We start from the raw sequence: 12,229 nt of genomic DNA on the forward strand, positions 1-12,229 counted from the left end.
CCCTTTTCAGTTTAAATATATATCTCTATCTCTCTCTCTCTCTCTCTCTCTCTCTCTCTCTCTCTCTCTCTCTATCTATCTGTCTGTCTGTCATCTATCTATCTATCTATCTATCTATCTATCTATCTATCTATCTATCTATCTATCTATCTATCTATATGAGTTCCAAATTTCCTCCCTCCCCAATCCATTAAAGCAAGAAATAAGATACTCCAGTTTAAATCTCTCTTGACCACAGGTGGAAAACTAAGACAATAATCTGTCCTGCGCTTCCCTCCTCCCAGAATACCCACAGCAGAAATTAGGACTTTATGCCATTGCTACCAAATACTTTCCATAGAAGCACAAAACTTATTGGCAAAACATCTTTATTGCTTAAAAAATATACATTTTTACACTGAACATATGAAAATGCAGTTTTGCCTAGAAATGTGTCTTACAGCACATAAGATCTTTGAATTTCCAGTGTTTCCCCAGACCTAACAAACCCCAATGGTAAGTCCCTTGACACCTCTCTCCAAATAAGAAAACAAAGCTAATTCAGGTTGCCATAACTATGAAGAGATTGCATGCAGCCTGCCTGAAAGGGGCAGGTTATATGCTGGGGAAGGGAACGCTGATACAGTGTCCCAAAAGTCTGTGGGCAGATTTAAGCTCTTAAACCTTAACTGAAAAGCACTGGGGGACTTTTGGGAACACCCCAGATAGCTTGACCCATTGGGGAAAGTGCCCACTGGTCCCACTCCAGACTTGGAAAGGCATTGGTTTAGATCCTATCTTCCACCTTCTCTCACCCTGCAACCTAGTCAAGCCCTACATCTTGAGTAATCTGGCACGGGGTGGGCAGGGTTAGTATAATACATTATAGGAGCTACATGGCAGCAGGTCTTGGTTTCATGGTATTTTTCTTCTTCAAATCTTAGTACTCGGCAAAAGCCGTATGATACCGAAGAAAGGCTTCTCTCTTCCCCCACCATACTTGACTCTTCTTAGATCACAAACATGGCTTCTTCCACACCAACTTAAGAAGTGAATGAACTTTAGGCCAGTACCATAAGCCCCTCGTGATTATTCTAGCACCCTTCTGTTTTTAGATCTTGCCAAGAATTGGAGAGGATGGACTCCATTGGCCCTCCCACAATGGAAATGTTATTTTTAACTGGTTCCTTAGTTACGGAACTACATAGTTTGGAGAATTTATACATGAGACAACTGTTACTTATAAGGATACACAGTGACAGTCTTATAGATCCATGTGGGAATGGTTAAAGACCAAAGAATTGCAAATTCATGAATGATTCATTTTACACTTCTGTTCTCATAGCTAATGGATAATTTACATAAGCCTTATACAGCCATTAGTTCACGAATGAAGGAATACACTTTAGTAAGTTCCAATATTTCCTACCCAGGAGTCAGATTGTGGAAACACATGTGCCAAAGCTGTGATCCAAGCAGAAGGCCTTAATTAAATAGTTTAACCTTAGAAATAAAAGTATAAAAAGGAGCACAAATAGAAAATTAATTAATTATCCTTTTCTGCTTTACAAAACAGATGTGCTGCTGAAAATTTCAATGGAGTGACTATTTTCCCATTGGACTTAGTGATAATTTGTTATTATAATTATAATTATATGAAGAGATGTGCTTCCCCTTGCTGACAATGCTAGCTATTTGCTTCTTGGTGGCCACTAGCCCCAATCCAGCAGCAAGGAGATGTCCTCAAAGAATGAAATTTGTGTGTATACATATATGTATATATGTTATATACATGTGTGTATATAACATATGTGTGTTTATATGGATACATATGTTTTACGTGTGTATGTATATATGATGGTAAAGCCAGTTTTTTCAAGAGCCTACAGTAACTGTCCCCTATATTTCTAATTCCATAATGGCACATCTTCATAACGTGGGTTGCTATAAAATGAGGGAAGCCCATATACGGGGGGGGGGCGCAGGGAGTTAGAAAATGGAAGCAGTAAGGAGGAAGAAGGTTAAAAGACTGGGATCTTAAGAATTGTACATATAGGGAAGGTCAAGTGGTCAAGAAGAACAGGGAAAGCAAATGGATTGCCCGAGATCACAGAGCTAATTCGTGTTAAAGAAAGTGCTTGAACCCAGGGTTCCTGAATTTTCAGACAACCACCCCTACCCACACCCATATCTACCCATCTACACACACAGACATACACCCATTGGCAAAGGAAACTCCAGGGTCCAGGTCAAGGCTTCAAAACTAAATACACAGGGCAGCTAGATGGCACAGTGGATAGAGCACCAGCCTAGAGTCAAGACCACCTGACTTCAAATCCGGCCTCGGATTCTTACTGTGACCCTGGACAAGTCACTAAAGCCCAACTGCCTGAAAGAAATAAACTAAATACATGCAGCTCTGCAAGGGTTAATGCACAGGTAGCAATATGGAACCCCTGAGGAAATCCAAAGAACAGAAAGAAAGGATATCACCAGGGAAAAGCAGGATACAAAAAGGTGGGGTTGGTCACACAGTGAGGGTGAGGGATGGTGGGCTGGCAGGATGAGTGTTCTCCCCGAGCCATCCTCCATCAAAACATCCAGAGAAAGTGAGGTGGCCAATCCCAATGCCTTGAGGAACTTACAGGAAGAGGGGATCATGCAGGGTGGGGAATCATGGGTGGGTTTCAATCTGCCTCACTGGAAAGAACCAAAAATTTGTATGCATCTATTGAGACACAGCACAGGGATCACATTAACTTTGAGAGGAACATGTTGGATTTATATATATATTTTTAAAAAAACCAACCAACCAGAAGTAGGCTGTATGGAACAGAGATCCCCAGTTTCCTACAAGCAAACAAACAAAAAAAGCCCCAAGACAAAAACTTGCCCCATGTAGGACCAGGAGGTCCAGCTAGGAGGGATGGGTGGCAGCTGGGGATAAAGAGGTTTAAGTTTGCTGTAACAAAGAACTTTCTGCCAATGATCCAACATGGCAGCTCCTTTGAGAGGGAGGGGGCAGGTTCCTCTTCCCTGCTTTGGAGGTCTCCAAGAAGAGGCTGAATGATTCCTAGTTGGCAATGTCATAATATGGATTGTTTTAGTGTCTGTTGGACTAGATGGGGTCTGAGATCCAGTGACTGGTTATTTTGGGAGTGGGTCTGGGTAGCAGAGGAGGGTAAACAGCTCATGTTTACAGGAACCAACTTGGTTTTTTTCAAGACATCTCTTCTAACTGATATTTTCAGGTCTACTGTAGACCGGCCTGCCTTTCCTGAGATATTTTATTAGGTTACCAGTTAAAGCAACAGGTTTAATCAGGTTCTGATAAGCCTCCTGAAATCTTCGCCAAGTCCTGAAAAAACGAGAGGAAATTACTGTAGGGGCCATAGAGATGTCACTTGAATGAAGAATTAGTCCTTAAACGTCCTAAGAAGATAATACACTGTAGTCCCTGCCACTGTGTGGCTATCTGCATCCATCAGGGGCCAGGCTTAATTTGGGAAGGCCACCAAAATGCCCAGGGAGCAAAATCCAGCAGCCTGTTCATTTCCCCAAAGGGCCAGGGTCAACAGAAAGACTCACAGGGCCTTCCCAAACAGGCAGGCAAGAAGGATGGCCCTTGAGTATGAGAGGGGCAGCAGTGTGCCTACTGAAGGCCCCATGCAAAGCACAAGGGTGGATTTCTGGAGCATCCTCAAAGAGTCCTGTAGGCTCCTGGGGACTGTCCCCAAGGACAGAGGGTACTTCGAGTTTACTCAGAAGAGACAGAGCACCTATTTGGGCCAACCCAAGCACTTGCCAGCGTTTGGCGACATCCATCCTCACAGTCATCTCTTGGTACATTTTTTTTTAATGGAATGGCTATGCGCTTCTAATTCTAAACCAGGGACCCTAACAAAGATGCCCATAACTTCCCATCACTCACAAAGCATTTAGTTATTTTTTTCCTTCTATTTATTATTTTTTTTTTGGTGAGGCAATGGGGGTTAAGTGACCTTCGCAGGGTCACACAGCTAGTAAGTGTCAAATGTCTGAGGCTGGATTTGAACTCAGGTCCTCCTGACTCCAAGGCCAGCGTTCTATCCACTGCGCCACCTAGGTGCCCCTTAGCAAGCATTTATTAACCATGTGCCAGGCCCTGTGCTGGGAAAACATAAAAGCAAAACTCTCATGAAGCACCCTGCCAACTCCATTCCAATGAGTTATCACCTCAAGGTCGTGGTACCAAATACAGTAATATTCCAGTTTTTCTATTCGTCTACTGGTTGGTTTTGACTTACATAGGATCACAGATTTAGAGCAGAAAGTCATCACCTACCAGCTAAAATTCTGCCTTCTACAGGAAGCCATCTTAATTCTAGTGCCTTCCCCCTGCTGATTATTTCCAGTTTATTCTGTTTATATCTTGTTTGTACACATTTGTTTTCTTGTCTCCCCTGCTAGACTGTGAGCCCCTCAAGGGCAGAGAATGCTTTTCCCTTTCTTTAAAAATCCATCACTTAGCACAGTGCCTGGCATGCAGTAGGCTCTTAATAAATGCTAATTGACCGATGCCTCCCTAACTGATCCAGACACTAGAGGTCCATCAATCAGTCAATCAATACCCATTTATTAAGTACCTCCTGTGTGCCGAGTACAGGGGACCTCCCCACCTCAAAAAAAGCTACCTCCCTCTGGCTCCACAGCTATCTCACCACATAAGCCTCCATCTATTTCCATTTGTGGTTGCCTCTGAATCCACTTCCAGCCCCAACATTAGAATTCAGCTTGGAGCAGCTCGGAAAGTCCCTCGGTTCTTGCCACATAGCAGCAGTCTCTGCCCTTTATCCCAACAGCCTTACAGATGCTAATCACTTCACCCCAGCCTGGGAGTGGCATGGGTTGGGAAACACATTCCCCCTTTGTTTTCTGATAGGACATAGATTCGGGCAGAATTCAACTCCAGGGCACCCTGCTAGGCACAGGGGGCTGATGTAATGAGCCATGTCCTCAAGGGGCTGATGGTAGGTGACAGAGCTAGGCTCTCCAGCTTCTAGGGCAGCCCTCTTTCCACTGCCCCGTGGTGCCTCCCTTCTTCATGGCGGAAACAATGTGCTGGGGTCAAGAAACCAGGTTAGAAGAGAAGCAATCTGGTGAGATCTCAGGTTTCCCTGGCCAGGAGTGAGCCAGGCGGGATCTCTGCATTACAGATTAAAAGCCGGAAGATCACCTAGCCAAACCCCAAATATAACAGATTTAAAATAATTCTTAAAAATTTTAAATAATTAAAAAATTAAACCGATACTTTAAAAGCAAGGCCCAGAGAAGAGAAGCAATTTGGCCACCATTACAGGCACAGCTATTAAGTAAGAGGCAGAATCAGAGATTCGAACTCAGGTCCTCTGGCTCAAAGACCCAGCGGGCAGGGAGGGAGGAACACCAAACAGGAGGGTGCCATCCCTCATGATGGTCCACGTGCCCCGTCAGTAGGGAATATGCCACCCTCTTCTGTATGAGGCTGTATTCCCTGGCTGGGGTCAGAAGAAAAGTCTGTGGCCACAGAGCTGAGCAGTCATGGGTGAGGGGGTCAGGGTGAACCGAAAACCCTGGCCTTGGGTTCTGGGCCTCTTCTAAGATGCACCTGAGAACAATTAAGAGCCCAGACTGGCCAACTAGTGGATCAAAGTGTCTTAGAAAAGTACTGCTAAATGCCTTTGAAATGAGAAAGTTGGCTAGCTGCCTGCTTTTCAGGGCACAGCTGTGACCTGGGAGCGGGCAAGGGGACCCGGCATCCAGCACCCATGCGGGGCGGGGTCTGTTCTTCCACGACTGCCGCCCATCCCTACACCTGCAGGGCCTCCAGTGACAGGCCACACACGGCCCCAGGCCACCCCAGCCACAAGAATCCCTGGTTATGGCCCTCGTACAAGGCTAGAAGGTTTGGATTTTATCAGAACTTGGGAGTAAGAAAGGAAAGGGGGAGAGGTGTGTATGTGTGAAAATTTAAAGAAAGGAGGATTTCGGGCAAAAAGGGACTTTATGGGTCAGCCAGCCACAGGCCCTTAGAGGTGGGGTGCTCTTGGTTAAGAAACTGCCTCTACTAAGATAGGCCAACAGAAGCAGTGTTATATACAGTGGGGAAACCATTAGAGGTGGAGGCCCTGGGTTCAACTCTACCCATATGACCTTGAACAAGTCACCAGTGGACCTCTCTCTGGGCCTCAGTTTCCTCATTTGTAAAATGAGGGGGTTGCACCTTCTACCCCTATATCTATGAAACTCTCCCTCATTTATTATTATTATTGTGTACAATTTGAATCCAATCTAACAAACATTTATTAAACACCTACTTTGTGCCAAGCACTATGCTAAGTATTGGAGATGCCATCAATAAAAGGAAAGATAGTCCTTCCAATTCCAGATCCAACCCCCTCATTTTTGTGGATAAGCAAAGTGAGGTACAGGAAAGTGGATGCATGGGGGAGGAAACACCTTCCTTCAAAGAAGTTTCTCCTTGGATTTCTAGAGCTGCTCAGCTCCAGCAATGTGGCACGTACAGTTTTTTGGCTTTTTTGTTTTTTAACCTCCCCTTCTCCCTACAGACGTACAATAGATAACCTCTGACACGTTAGGACAATGAGCCAGTCTTGAGACAAGAAATTCTATTGGCTGAATGAGAACAGGACAGTGCGAGGCTGGGCTCTACTCATGATGACTCACAAAGCCCTTTGACACGCTGACCCACAGCCAGCTCACCCTGAGCCCCGGCTCTCTCTCCCAGGCATTTCAAAGCTTCTCTGGTGTTGCAAAGCTCAGAAAGGAATTCTGGACCCCACCATGCCTGCTCCAAGCCAAGGGAGCTGAGCGATCTGGCTTCAAGAGGTGGAGAAAGAAAAATCAGCTCTGGAGAAAGAACTCTGGATTTGGAGCCCGGGGACCTGGGTTCAAATCCCAGCTGGACTTCTTACTATCTGGGCAACCTTGGGCAAGTGACCTCCCTCCCTGGGCCTCAGTTTCCTGATCTGAAAAATGAGGGGATTGGACCTAATGACCTCTGAGGTCCCTTCCCACCCTAGGTCGGTGGTCTCTGGAAATTTGACCACCTGCCTGCTCCAGAGGGTGTGAGACACTCTCACTGCAGTTTGATTCCAGCTAAGAAGTTTGGAAAAAAGTTGTGATGCACTAGCGCCACCAAGTGGCCACCATAGGACTTGACATCAGAAAAAAATTCCTATTTAGGGCTGTCTCGAAGTGAAACTGGGTGGGGGGGTTCCCTCAAGCCAAGGATGAGCCACCACTGGCTAGGGGCGCTTCAGAGGGTCTTCCTGTCCAGCTACAGGATGGACTAAATGGACTTCTAGATCTGAGGGTCTGAGCCCACCATGCCAGCATCCTAGAACATCAGGACTGGGCTGAAGCTTTAAGATTATCTAGTCCATTCAAATCCGGCCTTAGACACATGATAACTCACTAGCTGTGTGACCCTGGGCAAGTCACTTACCCTCGATTGTCTGGCAAAAAAAAAAAGATTATCTGGTCCTCCTCCATATCACAGCTAAAACTAAAAAGCATAGGAGGGAACAGGGAAGAACAATTAGCAAACTTAGAAACTGAGATCCTGTCAAGGCTACTCATCTCTTGATTTGAAATAAGAATAAGAGAGTCTGCTCTGATTAGCCACTGGGCAAGGGTAGATGGGAAATTCACACCAGGGTGCTGGCTCAGACAATTCTCACATGCCTTAATCAAAGTCTTGTGACGATTAGCCTGGACGAGTCTAAACCATATCAGCTCATGAATTTGGCTGTGACATCATCCCCAGGGCATATTGTGTGTGTGTGTGTGTGTGTGTGTGTGTGACAGTGTGTACACCTGGACTCTCTTCTCCAGGTATTTCAAAGCTTCTCTGGTGTTGCAATGCCCAGAAAGGAATTCTAAATGTAAGTATATAGAGATACATACATGTATCTCTACATACTTATATACATGCATGTGGATATACACACATATGTATACAAAGACACACACCTATCTATATATTCATGCATGTACACACATATGTATACACATGTATGTGCTTACACGTGTGAATATATGTATATACACATGTGTATACAGAAATATATTTTCTGGGAAACATATGGAAATGTATATTTCTATCTACACATCTGCATATGTATACACATGTGCAGATATTCATATATGAACACATGCATTTAGATGATACAGCTAATAAAACCTCACCACTTTGTAAGTTATGACTCACATTTGTATGTGTGCATACACTATATTATTATCCCTCTCTTTTTTCTCTGTGTGTGTGTATATACATATACATGTCTATACTTACTCACTGACATTCTTATCTACAATAGCATACTATCTCTATGTGAAGGAAAGAGGATTAAAAAAATTTTTGTTTTAAAATTTTTACACTCCCTTTGAGATGACTAGAGATAACCCTGAGATTTTATGAAGCCACGGCCCAGAATTCCTGGTCCGTTCTAAGTATCCTGGAGCTTTCCTTCCCCCAAAAGTGAAATATTCGCCAGGAGAAGGCACGTTGAAGGTGATACGGCAAGGCTGAGTGATGGGAGGCGGCCCGGCTGCTGGTCCCATGGCCTTCCCCTGGCCCAGGTGATCCAGGTAAAGGCAGAAGAGGAGGTGGCTGCTCCTTCCAGATAAGAGAGAGACCACGAGCTCCTGGCTGATAGAATGGAGCTCCTGGGAAGGCATGGCTTGTGGCGTCAATTCCTAGTTTTTGAAGCTGGTGTTCAGTTCTCTTGGCCATGGGGTGGAGCCTAATGTGCTTGGATGTGGAGTTAGGAGGACTGGGCTCAAAACCAGCTTAAAACACTTCCTAGCTGAGTGACCCTGAGCAGGTGCCTCAGACTCTCTGGACCTCTGATTCCTATCTGTATAATGAGAATAATGATAGCACCTACTTCACAGGCTTTCTGTAAAGTACTTTGTCGACCTTTAAGGTCGATGGAAACATGAGGTATTGTCAGGCTGACCACCAGTAGCCTCCCATCTTTCTTCATCCCTGTTTCAGCATTTCACAGCAAGAATTCTTTTCTAGACAAGGCAGCTGACTTAACCGCCCTTCCCCAACAACAAAGAGCTCGCTACTGCTTCCTGAACCGACCCTTGACCATTTCTCAGTCCTAGTGTCCTCTCTGTCCCTTTTCCCAAGGCCAATGCCAAAAACTTGCCTCCTCCAGGAAGCCAGCCCTGATTAGCCTCACCCTGCTCTGACTGCCATTTTTCTTGGCATCCTGCTGGCTCAGCTCGCACCTTATTATCTTGGCACTTCTGGACATGGTGGTTTGTCCTTTTCACAGAAGGCATCTTCTCTCCCCAGGCAGAAGAAAAGTCTCTTGGAGGTATAGAAGGAAATGGTTTGTTTCTTCCATCTCCAGGCCCTGGAAGGGCTGGGTGGTTTCCTGTTCATAGTAGTCATTGAATTAATCCTCTAAATCACAGTTTCACAGAATCTCAGAGTTGGAAGGGACCACAGTAGTTACATATCATAGATTTAGAGCTGGAGGGGACCTGAGAGATCAGTTAGTCCAAACCCACCCCCCTCATTTGACACATGAGGAAACTGAGGCCCAGAGAAGTTTAGTGACTTCCCCAAGGCCACACAGCAGCATATTAGTGCCAGCATTTGAACTCAGATCCTCTGACTTCAAATCCAGCCTTTTTTGGACTGCTCCCCATCTTGTCCAATTCATAGCTATTACCCGCTCCTCTCCCTACCCTCTTGGGGGTATCGGAATGTACGGCCATCAGGCACGGAGTTCTTTGGGGAGCAGGGAGGGCCATCAGCCCAGAAAGGCTTCATAGTCCATGTACCAAACGAGCTGGCCAGAAGCAGGCAGGACCCCGGAGATGGGCCACTTCTCGGGCTCGTGGCCCACCCGGCTCACCTGGAGGGCGATGTCCCTCTTCCTTTTGCCCATCACGAGGACGGCCACCTCCTTGGCCCGGTTAATGAGGGGGAGGCTGAGGCTCATGCGCTGGTGAGGCTTGGCGGGGCTCTCGGTGAACACCACCAGCTTCTCCCCTCCCAGGCCACTGGGCGAGTGAGGGAAGAGCGAGGCTGTGTGCCCGTCAGTGCCCACACCCAGCAGCACAAGGTCAAAGCTCCTGTTGGTCACCAGGGCTGAGATCTCCTTGGCGTAGAGCTCGGCGCCCTGGTCCTCCTCCACGCAGAGCCGCCGGTGCAAGTGGACGGGCATGGGGTGGATGTTGCAGTACGGCACCCGGACGTGCTGGAGCAGGTGGACGTGCAGACCCTGGAAGTTGGATTCCGGGTCGGTCAGCGGGACGCACCGCTCATCCACCAGCCACAGGTGGGTGTGGCCCCAAGGGAAGCTGTAGTGCCTCGTGGCCAGCCTCTGAAACAGGGCCACGGGGCTGGCGCCCCCCGAAAAGGCCAGGTGGAATTCCCCGGAGCGCTTCACGGCCCGCTCAGCGGCCACCTCGATGTCGGACGCCAACCGGGCGATCAGCTCCTCAGGCCAGGCTGAGACAAGAGGGCTCTGCCGGAACTTGGCCTGCAGGACGCTGAAGTCTCTAGGCATGGGGCCGGGGCCGGACACCAGCTGCTCCACCTCCCGCTGAACAAAGACCACCTGGCTGCCCTCCTGCTCAAAGTCCAGCAGGTGCTCGTTGCTGGTCCCCCCCGGGTACTGCCGGGGCACCTCCTGAGCAATGCTGTCCAGCAGCGGGGTCCACACGTCCCAGGAGGCCAGCAGGTTCTCCGTCGTGATGAAAAAATCCTTCCGCCGGTGGAAGATGTGGGAGATCAGAACCGAGTAGGCGTCTCTCTCCTGGCGGGGGCGGTAGGCGTGGAAATCGGCCAGCTGTTGACCAAAGAGGTGCAGCGTGGGCATTTCCTGGATCTCCTGCCAGCTCCCAGGCGGCAGCGAGGGCTTAAATAGGTTCCTGCTGACCAGCACCGCGGGGCTGCCCAGCGTCCCGTGCCCGATATAGAAAATGATCTGTCTGGGCTGGCACTGGCTCTTCCCGGAGTCCCGGTGGCTCTCGCTCTGGGTGCAGTACGCCCGGTTCTTGAATACCACCCGGACGTAGCCCACCCTCTCATCCAGGGCCTTCCCGGACATCAGGATGAAGGGGACGCCCTCCCAGCGCAGGTTGTCGATTTGAAGAAGGACGCCTGAAACAACAAGAGGAGAGAATCTTGGACGCGGCCGACAGGATCATCTCGGGAGGGTTTCAGGGTCTTGGCGGCCAGCTAGTCCATCCCACACGCAAACAGGGAGGGATGCCCTTGACCACACACCCAATGGGTGGTCATCGGGACCCTGTTTAAAGCGTCTAGTGACTGGGAAAGTGTTCCTCCTCACCTCTGCCTCCCAGGTTCCTTCAAGTCCCAGCTAAAATCTCACCTTCCGCAAGAAGCATTCCGTCTGCTGGTTACTTCCAATTTATCCTGTTGTCTCCCCTAGACTGTAAGCTTCTTGAGGGCAGGGACTTTCTACGTCTTTCTCTGTATCCGCAGAGCTTAACCCCATGCCTGGCACACAGTAGGCACTCTGCCTTTCTCTGTAACCCCAGAGCTTAGCCCAGTGCCTAGCATACAGTAGGCATTTATAAAATGCCAGCTGACTGACCTCCCAAGGAAGCTCACTTCCCTTTAGGAGAACTAATAGTTGGGAAGTTCCTTCTGTCAGCAAACCTATATTGGTCCTAAACCTGACTCCTACCCATTCTCCCTAATTTTGCCCTCTGTGGCCAGGCAGAGAACAGGAGGCTCATTTTGAGGGCAGGCTTTTTTTATTTGTTGTTTCTCCCACTAAGCTCCTAGGAGGTAGGGGCTATCTTGCCCGCTTGTATCTACATTCCCAGCGCTTAGCCCAGGGCCTGGCACATAGTAGGCACTATATAAATGTTAGCTATTATTACTATTGGGGCAGCTAAGTGGTACAATGGATAGAGTGCAGAGCCTGGAGTCTGGAAGACTCATCTTCCTGCGTTCAAATCTGGCCTCAGACACTTCCTAGCTGTGTGACCCTGGACAAGTCACTTAACCCTGTTTGCCTCAGTTTCCTCATCTGTAAAATTAGCTGGAGAAGGAAATGGCAAGTCACTCCAGGACCTTTGCCAAGAAAACCCCAAATGGGGTCAACAAGGGTTGGACACAATTGAACAACATAGAGTTAGTATCAGAGGTGGGATCTGAACCCAGGTCTCTCCTGACATCAAGTCCAGAACCCCATCTTGGGTCATAGAATCA

General features: G+C 47.8%; 1 protein-coding gene across 3 annotated transcripts in view; it reads right to left on the minus strand.

The window, feature by feature from the left end:
• Positions 1–351: 351 nt before the first annotated feature.
• Positions 352–12,229, minus strand: part of H6PD (hexose-6-phosphate dehydrogenase/glucose 1-dehydrogenase) — a 57,440-nt gene continuing 45,562 nt past the window's right edge. For all 3 annotated transcript variants that reach the window (XM_020974426.2, XM_020974431.2, XM_078145691.1), the window contains one exon: positions 352–11,149. In XM_020974426.2, coding sequence (XP_020830085.2) covers positions 9,792–11,149 — 1,358 coding nt within the window. In that variant the 3' untranslated portion in view covers positions 352–9,791. The remainder of the gene's footprint in view (positions 11,150–12,229) is intronic.

Source organism: Phascolarctos cinereus, unplaced genomic scaffold (assembly GCF_003287225.1).
Source record: "Phascolarctos cinereus isolate Bilbo 61053 unplaced genomic scaffold, phaCin_HiC Scaffold_726;HRSCAF=1367, whole genome shotgun sequence".
Lineage (NCBI taxonomy): Eukaryota > Metazoa > Chordata > Mammalia > Diprotodontia > Phascolarctidae > Phascolarctos > Phascolarctos cinereus.